Here is an 18,110-nt window from a genome sequence, read left to right as displayed (position 1 = left end):
TCCTCATTAGACAAACAGACCAAAATAACTCAGACGGATAATAACATGCAAATCATAGCAAACAGACGAGGGCAGCGGAGGGATTTGGGGATGCTCCTGCTCTGAATCTTCGCCTTGGGAACAATTATTATCTGCTTCTGTGGGTCGAACCACGTTCTTCCTCACTGCTGTTAATTGGGATTTGTCCAATTCCTGAGAGAGTTGTTGATTAATTGGGGATGGACAGACTGAAGGTCGTTCTGTTTCTCTTCACTGTGGATAAACTCAGGAGTTTAAAAATGATAGTTTGCATTTTGAGTGGCTGGAAAATATCAACACCCTGAACTTTAGACGCCTTAGCCTCAAACACTGGATTCAATTAACATTACAGCTCGGCCAATACAGTGCTTTCAGGTCAATACGATTGATATTTGACAGTTTAAAAAATCTGAGAATTATATATTGGCCCATACCAATTTTATTAACTCAACCCATAATACATATGAACAGTTTTGATAAGTTTCCCTTAAATTAGTTTTTTTTAACAATTGGAATCAAGAAATGTGCTGAGCAGGATGCTTTACAGTTGTAAATTAAACTCTCTGGTGAACATACGATTGAATGGTGACACGTTTCAAAACATGGCAATTTCTAGTCATTTATCGGATGGCATACAGCGATACCTATATATATATATATATATATATATATATATATATATATATATATATATATATATATATATATATATATATATATATATATATATATATATATATATATATATATATATATATATATATATATATATGCAATGAGTTAATATCAGCCAATATATGTCAGCCTGGATGATTTAAGAGTCGGGCTCAGTAATATGAGCTTTCCTTATGTCAGAGAATGGTACAAAGCTGGCTGGTGTAGGTTAAATAACTACCTTTTATCCAAAGTGCTTTACAATTTACAATATAACCAAGGAAAAAAGGAGGTGCAACAGGACTGACCTTTCAACAAGAAGATGCTTAAAAGTAGAGCCTTGCGTGGGACTGTACCCTTAATCCCTCTCCTGCTAGATTCTGACCATTACCGCCTGCTCCCGCAATGTGTGAATTACGTTCCCAGTATCTCATAATGCAATACGCACACATTTCTCTTCTTTAGTGATTCGGGTGAAGTTGGCAGGTTGCAGAGGCAGGTGGTGTGCACTCATGAGTGTGTGTGTGTGTATGTGTGTGAGGAGGAGCAGCAGCAGCAGGTCGTGGTATCAGGGAGCAGCAGGGAGAGAGAGAGTCAGCCTGCAGCACTGCCTAAGTCCAGGGACTCGTATATTTTTTGACCGCCCGCAGCAAAGTTAAAATCTGCGAGATTTGCGTTGGCTCCCACAGGATCCACAGTCCTCTACTTTAAAGCTAGGTTTGAGCATAAAACATTTTGTACACAATATGTATGTTGTTGGAAAACCACCTCTATTAACATAATACACCAGTAAGAATATAATATAATGTGATTATGTGTACAGAGCAAAGAATAAAATAAAATAACGGAGAATAATTGAATAATGGAGTTCCTTTTTTAGGTTTTTATTTATTTTGAAACAATGTATAAATATGAATAAAATATTTTTAAATTCAAATGTTCTTTCTGTTTACTCTGCCGGTACCTCACTCCCTCTGTTAATTCTGATATACACTCTTCATTTTCTCTGTATAATGTATGTGTGTATACTTTCAGTTTCTTTATTCTCTCTCCTCTCTCTTTCTCTCATCCTTCTCTCTCTATTTCTCCTGATTCTCTCTCTGCTCACTCTACAGTATTCTCTCTCTCTCTCTCTCTCTCTCTCTTAGTCTGTCTTGCTCACTCTGCTTGCCTTCTGTCTCTATTCTTCCTGTTCCTTCTCTCTCTCTCTCTCTCTCTCTCTTTATCTATCCGAGTGTTCAGTGTTTCTAATTAATTCCCAGTTTACAGTCATCTCTGAACGCACACACATACACACACACACAGAGTCAAACTGCTAATTGAATTTTTAAGCCTCTGCTGTTCATTAGCATTTTGCCTTGTAATGTGTTGCCTCGCCTATGCGTGTATGTGTGTATGTATGTGTGTGTGTGTGTGTGTGTGTGCGTTTGCGTGCGTGTGTGTGAATGACAATGCGGGCAGAACTGATTCATATATTAATGTAATATTCAAACTGGGTGAATCGCTTCTGATTGTGTGTGTGTGTGTGTGTGTTTAAATTGTATAATGTCATGGAAACAAGCTCCATCACTGATGAACCACCTGAGCTCTACATGAAGGTTCACTGTCATCACTTCTGACCAATAAATCACAAGCAGCACACGATTCAATTAGCTGCCTGACTCCTCCTGTTCCAAACTGAACAGCCACATGTACTAAAAACCATTAACCTGCTGACCCATCATATACCCCGGCCATGATTTTAAAGGTGAATTTTTTCGCGGAGCCAAACACCATCCACTCTCTGATAGTTCTGCCTCCTCAACATCCATTACAATCGTGGAACATACACCTCATCAGCTCCACCCAAGCTCCACACCTCTTTGACCATATAAAGACCTTTAAAATAAAAGTTAAACTATTGTGAACTTTGACATGCAAATATTGACCAAAAGCAAGCTGTACTGAGAATGTTGACCGTTGAGGGGACTATCTTAGCTATTGTAGCTTATCGTAGCTTGTAGGCTAACTGTTCCACAGAAGAGCAATGGTCTGCTGACAGCTGTGAGACAGGAATCAATTGTAGATCTTTTGAATAAACTGTATGAACTCATTGTCGAGTTAGCGATGGAACTAAGCTATTGAGCTGACGAGTTTTGCTAGCTATTTTTTCACAGTATGAACTTATGACATGTAACATGTACTCATCGCTACAGTTCTCTGCCTACGTTCCTGGAAATAAATGTGGGTACTGCTCAAGAGGTGATAGGCCTACTAAATGCAAGTTGCAATTACTCTCAGGGCTTGGACTTTGTCTTGACTTGATTTATTTCAAAACTGCCAGGACTCAGTCCAGTAGTCTCCAACTCGACTTAAGTGATCTTGACTCCTCGCCTGAGCACACAGACACTACAGATAGGTCTCTCTCTTTCATTTATACACACACACATGCACACGCACATGCACACGCACACCTCCCTGTGAGCTGCAGCTGCTGGTCTCCTGTCTCTTTAATTGCTCTAATTGACTGGGAGGATTCTGAGTCACTCCAGAGACCAAAACACTCAAACACAAAGCGCTGAGCGAGCTAAAGAGACGACCAGCTGATATACACACTGTGACGGTAAGTGTGTGTGTGTGTGTGTGTGTGTGTGTGTGTGTGTGTGTGTGTTATCCAGATCCTCGTTATCAGAGTCTGAGGAGTCGTCAGCATGTTGTTCAGGCTGTAGTTTTTCTAGTAGTTATTTGAGTGTGTCACAAACACTCTGACCTCCAAACTCAAGTTCAGTTCTGTAGCTTTTCTGTCTGAATAAAGCCAACATTGATCAGGGGAAATCTCTATGATGTGTGACATTTTAAAAACTGTAACATGAAACACTCTCTTGACTGTGATTAGTTGTTTCAATTGCCCAGATGATGTACTCTAATAGAAGATCCTCTGACTTTTCATCTAGTGCCACCAGAATATTGATGTTTTTGGTTAAGAGCGAAGGACAGCAGCGGGATGTACTGCCATTCAATTTGGTATAGGCAGTCATGGTTCCCAAAACATTTTTTACTGGAATATCAATGACTAGTGGATGTATTACCATGACATTTGGTTCAGATATTCATATCCCCCTTAAGATGAATTGTAATAACTTAGGGGGTGGCTGTGGCTCAGGAGGTAGAGCAGGTCTTCCACTAATGGGAAGACCGGCTCCTCTGGTCCGCATGTCAAAGTGTCCTGAACCCCAAATTGCTCCTGAAGGCTGCACCATCAGTGTGTGAGAGTGTGTGTATGAATGAGCATTAGAAACTGTCCCTGGTGAGCTGGTTGGCACTTGCATGGCAGCCTCTGCCATCAGTGTATGACTGTGTGTGTGTGAATGGCTGAATGTTGGCATGGAGTGTAAAGCGCTTATTCGGAAGACTAGAAAGGTGCTATATGAATGTAGCTCATTTACCATTCCATCTGATGTCCTGACTTTTCATCTAGCTCCATCATCATCCTCACCATCATCATGTTCTCAATACTTTGGTTTGTGACCAAATGCAAAACCATCAACCTCAACTGTGTGCTGAGTGTTGCTTAGCAAATGTTAGCATGCTAACACACTAAACTAAGATGGTGAACGTGGTAAACATTATACCTGCTAAACATCAACATGTTAGCATTGTCATTGTGAACATGTTAGCATGCTGGTGTTATCAAGTAGCTCGAAGCACCGCTGTGCCTACATACAGGGTCCAGTAAAGAGTTTATAAGGAAAAGTTCAGTTTTATAACCCCGTCTTCATCCTGTTTACACACACGCGTGGCTGTCGCTGGCGTCTTCACCATAGCAACGGTCGCTGAGGATCATGGGTAGGCTCATGTAGTCGCTTCCGCTATCGTGCAAAACTGACAAAAATACTTGATTTCTAAACCAAAATTGCACGGTCTTCTGAATTTGGTTTTCTGGATTTTCATTGGGAAACTAAAAAGGAATAGATCACGTGATTAGTTTTCGGTTTAAAATGAAAAAAGGAAAAACCCCTGTGACTTCCATTTTTGGTTTCAAACGCAAAAACGAATTGGCTCGATGTCCGCAGACCTGTTCGATATTCAATCCAAAAAGGAATAACGAGAAAACGAATCGGCAAAAACCAAAAACGGGCCGGGTTTGATTGGTTTTTCGTTATTTGATTCTGACACCAAAAACGGTTCACCGTTTTTTTTACAAATGAATTACGAATTATCCGATGATACCTGGACCGTACAGCCTCACAGAGCTGCTAGCGTGGCTGTAGACTTCTTGTTAAATTGACAGATTGATGAATAGAAAAAATAATGAAGAGATTAACTGGCTACAGGATTATCCCTTATAAGGTATCTACGGGGATGGAACTAATCCATTATTTCTGCAGATATTTCCAGCTCTGTTTGAAATCATTTAAATTAAGGTTTTAGGTAATAAAATTGGGATTTTGAGTAGACAATCATTTGCATATGATCTGACTCTGAGGGAAGGCATTAACATGGATACTGGTCTGTAAACCAGTGGTGATCAGTTTCAGTTGAAGCAACAGCAGTAAATGTTCTCAAGAGACAGCAAACAAATGCTGTCAATCAGCTGATGGCTGCTGCAGAGATCTACTACATATATTTTTTTTAATCACTGATATATGAGGAGCTTAAGAAAAGTCTGGATCATGTCAGAGCAGTGAGGAAACCTTTCAGCAGTGTTTCAGGCTGCATCACATCCACAGCACAACAGTTTATGTGCTCACGCTGCTTCAGAAAATGGGAAAAATCTCCACAAGGAACCGCTTGGGTTCACTTCTATTGTCAGAAATGATTTGCAATATGTCACGATTCCTCCTTATAAACTCTCCTCTGTGCTTCACTGACATTTAGAGAGTTGACAGAAGAATCTTCATGTGGAGTTTAACGTGTCTGTTGACAGGATGCCAAATAGAGCTGGTCACAAAGACCAAATTATTGGTCATTTCTCTGTTGTGTTGTTTTACTTTTTTCCCTACACAGTAAATATCATCTTAAATTGCTGTCATACAGGATATTTTAGTGCATACTGTCTATGCTGGTGCACTTAAGCCTCTGTGCATCTCTCCGTCTGTAAATGTCTTCCATAAACTCTATTGATCTTAAGCTACACTCCACTTACTAAATTACATTACAAATGAATTACTTTGGTTCTATTAAATAAATATGAACAGTAAAATAAATGGAGGAAGCAGAGCAATACTAAGTCTGTGTGTGTGTGTGTGTGTGTATGTACAAGTCGCCACAGTAACTGTCAAGGTCAGGTCAAGGTATTGTGGAAAGATTAATCTGAGAATCTCCTCTCCTTTCTTTTCTCTCTCCTCCCCATCCCGTCCTCTCTTCTCTCTTTTCTCTCCTCTTCTTAGGAGTTAAGGTTGGGGGGAAAAAGGTAAGGCTCAGATCTTCTTTTTGCATTAAAGAGCCGAGTGGAAACAAACTGTTTACACCCAGAAAGGAAGAAATGGAGCCCTGGGGAACACCGGAGCTGATATGTGCAGCTGATGAGGTGGAGTTTCAGTGTCTCTGTCCACAGAAGCAGCTGTCTGTCAGCTGAGAGGACAAGCTGCCTTCAACCAGGGCTGACTGACAGCAGAGATTTACTGAGGCAAAATAGTTTTCTTGTCGGCTCCGCGGGAAGAAGTCGACAGCGTTTGTAGGCGTATTTATTGATTCGTTTGATTTTATTTCCCTGCCCACGTAGCGAGCGATGGGGAATCTGCCTGCAGTGAAACAGGCCAGCTCACAGGCAGACTGAGAACCTTGATCAATCAATAAAGATACTGTTAATAACTTCAAAACATATAAACAATGGGAGATTTGAGTAAACAGCTGTCTGTGCAGATTAAGCTTCACTAAACGTGACAGAGGATTAAAAAATTAGACTCGGAGTGTAAAAAATCGCGGGAGGGTCCTGGAGTGATGCATGTCACTCCCACGTCTCTCGGAGGCGGTGTGGATTGATACATTAAATAAGATGGAAGCACATCTGTCATCCATAAGACCATAAACTGTATATAAAGATGGATGAGATGACAGCTCCCCAAAAGTGAAGCCAAAATATCTCAATTGCCCCCTAGTGGCAGGTTGCAGTATATGTTATGAACTCTGCCCCTTCCACGTTAGCAGAAGGGAAATGAGACAAACTAACAAATCAAAATGCACATCAAATATATTTTTCTCAAAAATGGTTTGGGTCATTAAGTAGTTCTGATGCTTGTTCAAGTGTTCATTTTTCTGATAAGTTTGTTTTTAATAAGTTATTTCATTATTTAAGAAGGGGGTGTGACATCATGATTGACAGCTGTGACAGCCACTCTCAGGGCTGAAGGGGCGTGTCCCACAGGCTGTCATCCCGCTGCCCGGACTCTACCGCACAGACTCTGGTTGCAAATGACATGACACAAGCAAGATGGCAGCTCCCGGAAATGAGATATTTTGGCTTCACTTCGTGGCAGGAAGTAGAGAGGCTTCGTATCAGAGTAGTGGAAGTGTAAATGACAGCTAGGAGATTTATTAACTCAACAAAACAGAATAAAACTAAAGCCAACAAGGCTATCTAAGCGCTGGCAACCATCAGGCTACGGCACAGAAAATAACAAGACAGGCTAACTCTTCTGTGACAGGAAGTTACTCACACATGAAAGCAGATTTCAAGAAGCAGCAACCAGAACGCACTAACAGAGGGTGGATATATATTTACTCTAGGAAACAGGTGAAAACAAGGATTGGACTAAAGAAGGTTTTGGCTGGAAGTTCCTGCTGGTGGGAGAAAGAGAAGAGAAAGATAGAACTCTGGACAGCTCCTATCTGTTCTAAACAGCAGGGTCAGCACCTTGGACAGCGCCGCAACACCTCATACATCTTTATATACAGTCTACGCACAAGAAGTGTGAAAGACGGACGTCAAAAACGCTTCTAAAAGTGCTTTCTATGTGGATTGGCTTTTACACATGGATGCCAAGTCACGTAGGCAGTTTAATAAAGATTTAGTAGTCTGAAAGTCATATTAAGATCTAATTAACACTGTAAAACAGTAAACAGCTGGCTGTTCGTGTTGTTCAAAACAACATGAATCTCTACGGGACATGATTCAACGAGTTAATAGAGTTAAATGGAAAGAGATTAGAATAGAACAGAGCAGTATCTTACCTGCCACAGTGACCCTGGCGGTCCGGCTCACGATGCTTCCCAGTCCATCCAGCGTGGCGAGGCACTGGTATTCACCCTCGTCAGGCCTGTGGTGCCGCGAGTGCACCACGTTCTGCACCAGCAGCGAGCCGTTAGCCAGCTGTCGCCGCCGCTCGTCCACCACAGCGCTCAGCAGCACGCCGTCCTTACGCCACGTGATGGCCGGAGTAGGCCCGACCGCCGTGTCCGAGCGCGCCTGGCAGTCGAGCTGCAGCACGCCGCCTCGCACCGTCACCGCGTCCTGAGGCTCCTGGGTGAAAGCGAAATCCACGAAACCTCCCAGACTAGATGAGGAGGAGGAGGAGGAAGATGAGGAGGCATCTGAAGCTGTAAGGAAGAGAAGATGAGGAGTCGTCAGATGGAAGCACAAAAACACGGGAGAACAAATCTATAGTGTTGATAAAAGCAAGTGTGATCAATAGCAGTTAAATGATTGGATCCTGCAGATTTCTCCTCATTTTTTAAAGAATTCTGCGATTCTTGTTTCTTGATCTCATCTTTTCCAGCAAAACTAGAACATTTCAGTGCAACTAAACTGAATAAAAACAGGGGAATCAAACCCGTAACCCACAATGCCTTGCTCTGCACAGTTTCAGTATCAAAGCTTTGTTGTTGTTTTTATCAGCAGGAGAATTTTGATTTATTTTCTCATTCTTTTATCTACTTATTGATTTATTCAGGTTTGGCTTTGTGTATTTATCCCTATTTTTCATTTCTTAATAGTTTTGTCAGATGTGCGTCTTTACAACAGAGAACATGACAGGATGTGTTTAACCTCCAACCTGTAGCGCCTCGCTCCGCAAGATCACTCATCATAGCTATCAAAGCCACTTCAACCTGTTGTATTCTTTGTTTTTATGTTTTTTATATTTCGTCTAATCTCGCAAAAAGCTCTGACAGCGGCGGCGGTGCGGCGTCTCTTCTCGTCCTTGATGTCGACGCTGCTAAAAAAGTCTTTCATCCTGATCAGAGGAGCAGTTTGTTCGGTCAAAGCCGCCGTTTCACAGTGCCTTGTGTGTTTTTCCTGGAAAGTCTGAATGGAGAGCTCAGAAAGCTGAAATCACATCGTTACGGCGTATTGTCGGTTTTAAAAGCACAGCAGATGGTTTTTGTTTTGTTTGTTTCTGACTTTACTGATGTTCCTTTTAAAACCTCACGGCTTCAGTTTTCTCCTGCAGGACAACTCTGATCAAACAAACATCAGGTATAAAAACTAAATGCTCTCAGGGGTCTGTTCTTAACCGAGGTGAGAAAACAAATGAGAACGCTCAACACAAAAGTCATTAATCGGTAATGACTGTTTTCCCTTTCGGAATAGCTTCATGTCTTTTCTAAAGAGCATTCTGTTTTGTTTAGAAATACTGAGAGTTAAACCACTCTCCTCTGAAACATTTTTATTATTCATTTATTCAGTTAGCTCTTCAATTATAGTTCCTGCAAGTCTTTTTACTACTGTAATTAGCGTCAGATTAAAATACTTCCTTCCAGGAAACATCCCTCGGAAGTTATTAGGAAATTACAGCTTGAAATTTGACCTATCTCTGAAGACACAAGAGTAAGAACTCAAAAAATTAAAAAACTGTTGGCACAACTTTAATAATTAGCATTTGATTTTCAATTCATAATTATTAGTTTTCGAGTGGCTTTTGTTCGTTTGGACTTGTAACTTCATCATAGCTGGTGACATTAACAAGTAGTGGTGGAAGAAGTACTCAGTCATTTACTTATCTAACAGTACCAGTACAACCATGTACAAATACTCAATTATAAGTAAAAGTCCTGCATTTAAAATTCTGCTGAAGTAAAAATAACTGATAAATGACACTGTATTTGACATTATTAGCTTGTTATGCATCACGTAGCTGCTTACTGTACTGTTGTAGCTGCCGGAGGTGGAGCTAGTTTAAACTACTTTGTATATATTTAGGTAGATTAAGTCCAGTGGTTCCCAACCTACGGGTCGGGCCCCTCCGCACAGTCAAAAGATAAAAGAAAAGAAAGAAGAAGCTCTGCTGTATTTGTGTGCAGTTGTTAGATTTTTCTCTACTCTTTGCTTTTGCATGCCTTCATTACCTCTTTGGGCCTCAAACAGTTCATTATGTAAGAAGTTTACATAGTAAAAGTCTCTTTGAAGAACTGCTAACAACTCATAGACAACTGAGATATGACAAGGAGACACAACTACACACTGCTTTTTTATAAGGCGTCATAAGCCAAACAGGTTGGGAACAACTGGTATCAATCTTAAATAATGCAAAGCAACCAATCAGTACAACTGTTACTTAAATGTAATGGAGTAAAAAGCATAATATTTCCCTCTGAAATGAAGTGGAGTGAAGTATAAAGCAGCAGAAAATGAATATACTCAAGTAAAGAGCAAGTAGCTCAAAATTGTACTTAAGAACTGTGATTCCACCGCGGTTAACAAGTCTTTACGGATGCTAGAGGCAGATTTATTCCTCCTCTGTGGCAGTAAACACAACACATGGCTGTGCAGTGTTACATTCTGAACTTTACTAGATATTCAAGGTTGACCAACAGTAACATTCACTTAAACACGATAAACAGCAGGGATACGACTATGTACTGGTGCATCAATACATGACACTCACACTTCCTTCTACCGACAACTGATATATTAAAATGTGACCTGTATCAGTTAACATTGTCTACACACTTTATCCACACAGTTCTCCTCACCATAAGATACGAAAACTGACTTCAGATCACATAGATACTAAACCAAACATGTTATACTGGCTAAACAAACAAATGACAAGCATGAAAAGTAATACAAAGTGTAACAAGAACAAAATGGTTTGGTCTCATCCTCTTTGTCACAAATTGATAAAACAAACATTTCATTTCCCAACATGAAGGTCTACCTGCTGTTTCTAACCCCTCCACACATAACCAGGAGCTACATGCTGATAGAAAGACACTGAATTCTTTAAGTATTTATTCATTTTGTCAGCCTAAAAGTAGTCTGCTAAGTAAAAGTATTGGAATCAGGTTTGAAAAAAAGTTCCACCAGGTTGCCAAACCCCTAAATATACAGAAAAAGTACAAAGGACATGTCCTCAGTGTCCTCAGTGTCCTCAATGTCTACCATAGAGACAATGAAACCTCAACTAAACCTTAACCTGACACCTTCCACTCTCCTCTTACTTCACATCTTTATTTCCTTCTTCTCTTTGTTCCCTTGATCCTTCCTATACGCCCTCATTTCCTTCCTTCATTCCCTCCTTCCTTCTTTTTCTCCTTCCTTTCTTCACTCTCTTTTCCTTCATGGTTTCCTTCTTATTGATTCCCCTTCAGCAGTCCTCCCCCTCTCTCTCTCTCTCTATCAGTAAATCACTATCTTGACAGCTCTATCTGTACTCACTCCCACTGGTCACACACACACACACAGTCACATACACACTCAGTCACTTCATCAGTGTGTCCTTGTCCTCATTGTCCTGCAGTTTGATGCTATCACTCTCTGTCTGCTCTCTTCTTCTCCTCTTTTCAATGCCTGTTTTGTCTTTTTTTCTCTCTTCATATTTCATCTATAACATAAAGCAGGTCTTCACTTCTGTCTTTTTGAACACAAACACTTTATATCACTGATCTGTAATTTCTGGATAATTTCCCTGATGATTTCTGAGAAGTTTCAGGGAAAAGGATAATCCCATTTATTAATTACAATTCATTTGTAGTCTAACCTACAGAGTCTAGAGCACAGAGAGTCAGCTGAACATGTAAAACTGTGAAGTCTATGAGCATACACTTCAACAACAGCATTTCCTATAATAAATCAACTGTAACCCATAAAATATCTTAATAAATAAGACGTTCAGCTCTTATTTCATTAAGCAACAAAAATCCTCAGAAATCAATAACATTTTTCATGACAAATGAACTGAAGATGAAATGATTTGTCAATTAATTGATTAGTTAATTGACCAAAAATGAACGATTAATCCATTTAGAAACATCAGCAGATTCATTGACAATGAAAATCATTTTTAGTGGCGACGTCAGAATTCATCAAACCCAGAGGACTAAAAAACACATCAAATCACAAAAACTATCAATCCATTAGAAGACTCTACAGCCTAACTGTAGTAAATGTGTGAAATATAACATCATCAAAAACCATTTAAGGTCTTATATTTGATAACTGTATAGACAGACTTGCAGACATGGATGGATTACTGGCCTGTTGAAAAGTCACAACAGTCCCACAAAGTACAGACATAATGATCTGCCTACTAAATCCACTCCAACCTTCATATTACTGTACAGCTGTATAACACTAGTACTAGTACTAATATTAGTACTAACACTAGTAAAACTCTTTAAATCAGTCTGACAGCTCTGCTTCATCTCCTGTTTTCTTTGACGGTTTCCTGTAATATCTTGCACATGTGCATGTGGTGTTCAGTGTAACATCTGTACAGAGGAGTTTCAGTGTGAATATTCTGTGGCACAAACCTTCACACAGTCTCTCAGGTGAAGTTTTTGAACCAACAGCAGAACTTGAGAATTCTGGTTTACCTGAAAAACATCAGTCTGGGTGTTTTGGTCTTATGTAGGAGGTCTGGGGGCCTTTTACATGACTGTGCCTGGGGGCCCGTTGCCTCATAATCTGTTGATGCTTGCACACTAGAGCTGTTTACAGTTTCAGAAGTTTAGACCCGATCCATAACAGACCGGTGAAAAACACGTACATTAACGACTAATTACCAAAAGCACCCGAGCACGGTCAGACCTGATCCAAAAGCTCTGAGGGGAATTAGATCTGATCCAAAACTGGGTGACCTGAACAAACCCCAAACAGAGAGAGAACACCAACGCTGGCAGCAGAATGATGCTCCACCAATTAACAAGCAGCTGCGATGGAAATGAGCAGCAACATATCTTAAAAAAAATCAATTTAAAGTCAACAAAACCCTTAAAATCATTTGGATCCAGTCTGATTCAGATCCCAGGTTGGGTCTCAGTTACAAGGCACCAAGCCGACCTGCAACAACATCTACTGCAGACGCTCTGATAGTGAGACATTTTCTGCCACCTCAAACGCGTATCAGTTGACCCCACACAGGTCCAACACCACGGTTTGAGAAACTCTGAGGCCTAGTTTTATAATAGAGGTAGAGAGGTGGAGGGATATAGAGCTATACAGGAGTTTAACTGATAAGATGAGAGTCGGTGACAGCGAGGTGGACAACAGCCAAGACCATCTGAACACACACACACACACACACACACACACACACACACACACAGTGGCTGACACCACGGGTTAGTGTCTAAAAAGCAGACTGCATTAAGACTCTGGGAAGCATCCAAAAGCTGTGTGTGTGTGTGTGTTTGTGTGTGTGTGTGTGTTTAAACTCCGTGCCAGCTGCTGCCTGCCAGCAGAGAATCATCTTGACTGAACAGAGGAAACATGAAGAGAAGAGAAACTATGAGGGGGGGAAAAGAAAAAGATTGAAATATCGTTGAGAAAATATATCTGTACCAGAGATACCATGAAATCAACCAGACAGCAACATGTCAGAAATTATTTTAAAACAGAGAACAGCTACTGACGTGTCAGTAAAAGATGCAAGAAATATCTATCTGATCAAACCTTCAGCGAAGATCAAACATCATCCCGCTGAATCCTGGAATCATAAATCTTTGAGGTCAGGTTTTGGCTTTGAGAGTTTTCAGTCTTCAAAGCAAATACCGAGAATTTATAAAAATCTGTATTTGGAAGGCCAAAACTAGTACTTGTGTAAAAGTTTGAAGGAGAAGAAGGAGAAATAGAAGAAGAAAAACAAGGAGAAGAAAAATAAACAGGAGAAGAAGAAGATGATGAACCTCGAAAGCATATTTTCTGGAGTAAAAAGAGCGGAGTGTGATTGCCGAGAGCTGAGAGTTCTGCATGATAAGCTTAAAAAGTTGGGAGCAGCTGGAGGAATGAACTGTATTGAGACAAGAAGAGGAAAAAAGTGCTAAGTGAGCAGGAAGCAGTAAAAAAGTGAAAACAGGAAAGAAAAGTTTGTAAGTAAAATGGAAGTAAACCAGTAGTGCTGAAAGCAGATTTAAACCTCATGATGTCAGCTGAGGTGTCGCATTGTGCACAGAAACATATGATAACAGCGTGGCAGGCTATGAGCTTTGACTAAAGTATGTTTTATTTGGTTGACCATGTGAAAATGATGATGATCCAAGGTCTCTGAAACATCCTAAACCAGGCAACTGTATAGATCAGCCCAATTTTAACCCTAAACCAGTCATCCCAGACTAATTCTATCATTCTGTTTCAGACTGGTTGTCGTTTGATGTTCGGTTTGAAAGGCCTGAATGATCAACCATCTGACTGTTGGACAATGGGATGGATTTGTCAGAAGTTTTGGTGGACTGTCTTACAGTTTGAGAAGTTTCCACTGTTCAATTCCCCACATGGCTGCTGTCAAAAGATCCTTTATGAAGTGTCGAGATCTTCTTTTGACATTATTAGAAGAGTATTTTACATCTTGTGTCCTGAGACTGTGCTGTGCTAGGAATAAAATCTTCCAGCCATCTTTGTATTTTTCTTATCTTTTCCTCTTGCTTCTTGTTCATATTAGAATTGCAGGAAGTAATGCTGCCTTTCTCTTTTTGTCAACAGTGTTGAGGTCTCAGCCATCTTGTTTGGATAAACTTAATTGATTGTTGGTAGGCGAAACAGTCGGGGGTTCCGTGTTTACTTGCAGCGTGAGCATGATGCTGTGACCGGTTAATTGATCCGTGTCAGCACAGAAGTCCTACGTTTTTGCAGAAAGGCAAATTAAAAAATGTGAGTTAACACACTGTAAAAGATTAATGAAAGTAGACTGGACTGCAGTGTAACCGGGCAGAGAGCAATTCTAGTGAAGACATAATAAAAATACATCAGTAGCAATCTTTGTACAGCACACATCATATACCCAAGTAATCTGGTGGCATATCAACATTTATTAATTAATGATGAAGTAAGTGTTGACTAATCAAAGTCACAGTGAGCTGATCATTAGAGCTTGATTAAATCATCATGAGTCATGCATTAGTTAATTACATTACTGAAGTATATGATTTGTACGCTGATTATCGAGTGTTACCAATGCATCAGTGATAGTGTTGAGTGTTTCTAAATGTGACAAAGACATCAATATAGATAATAAGAAGCAAGAGAAATTGTTCTATACTGTTTATGCAGAGGCAGCTATGCATGTGTGTCTTTGGATGGATTAAACCACTGTTTAGACATGATTCTATGTCTCAAATCATATACTTCTGTACTTACACTTAACATTTTGAGTGCATAAGTGCGTTCACACTGAGAAGTATGGAAAAATGCAGTGCACTGTGAGTACCCGGATGGTGCACTCAAACTGTCAAAAAGTTGAGTGTGGAACTATGGACGCTTCTCGCCCTCAATGGTCGCCATCTTGGCTACATAGCGGAAGGGGAGGGACCGCTTTTCAAACTGGAAATGACAGCCGAGTACGTTGTAACTACGGTGAACATCGCCGCATTATACAAATGTAAGTTATACATGTGTTTTTTAGCACTAAGCACCACTATACTGTTGTCAGATATAAGCCATCAGTATGTGTTTTTTGGGTTAATTTAGCAGTCTGTAATGATTTGGTAGCGCTAATGCTAACGTTAGCTAATGCTAATTTGCGATCGTCATTTCCGGTAAGTGCACAACGGCTGTGTTTGATTTGAGACAACACTACCCTGTCAAAATTCGCACACTACGCCGATAAGTACACAGTGTACTACATGAAAGTGTACTAAGTGAAATATGTGATTTGAGACACAGTGATTAGAGTCTTCTATGATTTAAGCATCAATGTGATGACTGTCCTTGATGTAATTGACTGTATTAATCATCTGGTGATTTTATCCAATAATAAATCATTTCCAGAAAATGTACTATACCATGACATGTATAACATACAATATAACATTACTTATACAGTAACAGAGGGTTTTATCACTCACACTATTTTCTACCTACTCAGCTCAGTCAATGTTTCACTGTGGGTTTGTTGATATTCTACAATAAATATACAGTATATGGATATGCTTTACAGCTACACCAAACAACAGCAACACCACTGCCTACTAGACTCAGAAGTGACCACACAGCTGAATCAGTGTCACCTGCACGACAGATAACACAACACCAACACATACTGAATACACCCGTCCAGGTATTCCTGTTACCTCCCTCTGAGTTCAGCATGAACACCAAAACTACTTCCCTGCAGTCAAACACGTTTACCAACCAGCCAGCAGCGAGCTAATTATACACACACGCACACACACAGAGTTTGCAAAGGTCCCATCTGCAGTGAGCTCTGACACCAGCTGGACAACACCAGTGTGTGTATTTAGCATTAAGCCTTCATTAACAAGTCTCACCTGTCGTCCACCCTCTGAGTCTCATTGAACTCTAACTCCCATAATCCCTCCGACGATTTCACAGCTGCGCTCAACACACACGCCACACACACACACACACACACACGCATTCAGCAGTTACTAACATATACGTCCATTCAACATCATTTGCAGTCGACCAGGAGCAGTCAGTCAGTAGGATTCACATTCATACTTTGTCATTTCTCAGCACTCATATATATTGAAATGAAATATATCCTCTTTATACACTAGGAGCAGTGGGCAGCTACAGTGCAGCGCCTGGGGACCGACTCCAGTTCTTTTTGCCGGTGTCTTGGTCGGGGCTCTGACAGGAGTGTTGAAGGTAGAGTCAGTTATTCTGAAGAAAGATTGACTGACAGCACACAGTTACTGAACCAAAATAGTTTGCATGTAGGCTCCACAGGAAGAAACATATCAATGAATCAATAACTACAAACAGTCTTTGTAGTTATTGATTCATTGATATGTTTCTTCAATGAATCAATAACTACAAACAGTCTTTGTAGTGTTCAATTCATTGATATAGTCAATAAGTTGAAAACACATATACTGCAGGATATTTGTGTGATTTAAACAGCTGCCTGCTCACATTACATTTCACTAAACAAGACAGAAACTGACTCGGAGCAGAAAAAAAAACCTGGGTTGTCTCAGTGAGACTGTCTCTGATTCAGTGTGGAGTGATACATTGAATAATTTAGAAGAGAACCATGAAGAGATATTTGCTGTTATTGGATTAGAATCGCTGACTCTCCCTTAAACCCTAAAATACATGTCTTTGATGGTGGGAGGAAACCGGAGCACCCTGAGGACACCCACGCAAACACAGAGAGAACATGTAAACTCTCTCTCTCTCTCTGATCTATATACAGTACATACAGCCTTTATATACAGTATGTTGTTTCACCACACCTCTATAACACAGCTTCCTGTCCACACTCTCTGTATAAATATCTTCTGATTGAATCTGAATGTACTGTTCAGATAACCACACACACACACACACACACACACACACACACACACAGCACCCACTCTGATATTTACACCAATTGGTCTTAATTAGCCAAGTCTCATCCAGCCTGCTGTGTTTTCTGCTAATTACTCTGTGTGTGTGTGTGTGTGTGTGTGTGTGTGTGTGTGTGTGTGTGTGTGTGTGTGTGTGTGTGTGTGTGTGTGTGTCTGTTGTCCATCAATCGCAGCCTGTTTGTTTTTAGTGTGTAAATTAAATTAGCAGCAGCAGATGTTTGAACACTTTACAACAATAATAAAGATCTCTTACGTTTCTTTTTTAAAAGCTGACAACATTTGTATGATAATTGTAATATTATAATGTGATAAAAGAAGTTATAAAAGTACAATATGATGCCGTCCGTATTGGACAAACATTCAGAGACGTCTTTGTTCTCTTTTGTATTTGCTTTTTATTTTATTTATTGTTTTTGTGTTTTGTTCTTCTTACTTTTATGATCATTGTTGGGTTATGAGTTTAAATCTGGACCAAATGAATGAAAATACTGCATTTTATCAGATTATTGTAATTATTAATAATACAACAATTGTTGTTGCCACTGCTGCTGCCCTTATTCTGATGACTGTTACACCAAATTATCACTATTACACCAATTACATGTAGCTGAGGTGACCGAGCATTTAAACTGTGCTGCCGCCTGCTGCTGTCACACACTGCTGCTGAATAGACTGCTGTGTGAGTGTGTGTGAGAGAGAGAGAGAGAGAGACAAAGAGAGAGATGAAGTAGTAGACCTGCCCACTTTCACATTTTCTGGATTTCATA

The 18,110-nt window shown here is 40.1% G+C and overlaps 1 protein-coding gene across 1 annotated transcript in view; it reads right to left on the bottom strand.

Annotated features, from left to right (window-relative positions):
• dcc (DCC netrin 1 receptor) overlaps positions 1-8,676 on the bottom strand; it is a 195,990-nt gene extending 187,314 nt beyond the window's left edge. Inside the window, exons 1-2 of the mRNA XM_042396032.1 lie at positions 8,646-8,676; positions 7,825-8,190 (exon numbers count right to left, since the gene is read on the bottom strand). Of these exons, the coding sequence (XP_042251966.1) occupies positions 7,825-8,190; positions 8,646-8,676 (397 nt within the window). The remainder of the gene's footprint in view (positions 1-7,824; positions 8,191-8,645) is intronic.
• Between the last annotated feature and the right edge of the window lie 9,434 nt (positions 8,677-18,110).

This window comes from Thunnus maccoyii, chromosome 19 (genome assembly GCF_910596095.1).
Source record: "Thunnus maccoyii chromosome 19, fThuMac1.1, whole genome shotgun sequence".
NCBI classification, from domain to species: Eukaryota; Metazoa; Chordata; class Actinopteri; order Scombriformes; family Scombridae; genus Thunnus; species Thunnus maccoyii.
Note: the sequence above shows the minus strand (reverse complement) of the source record. Positions and strands in the feature narration are given on the sequence as shown.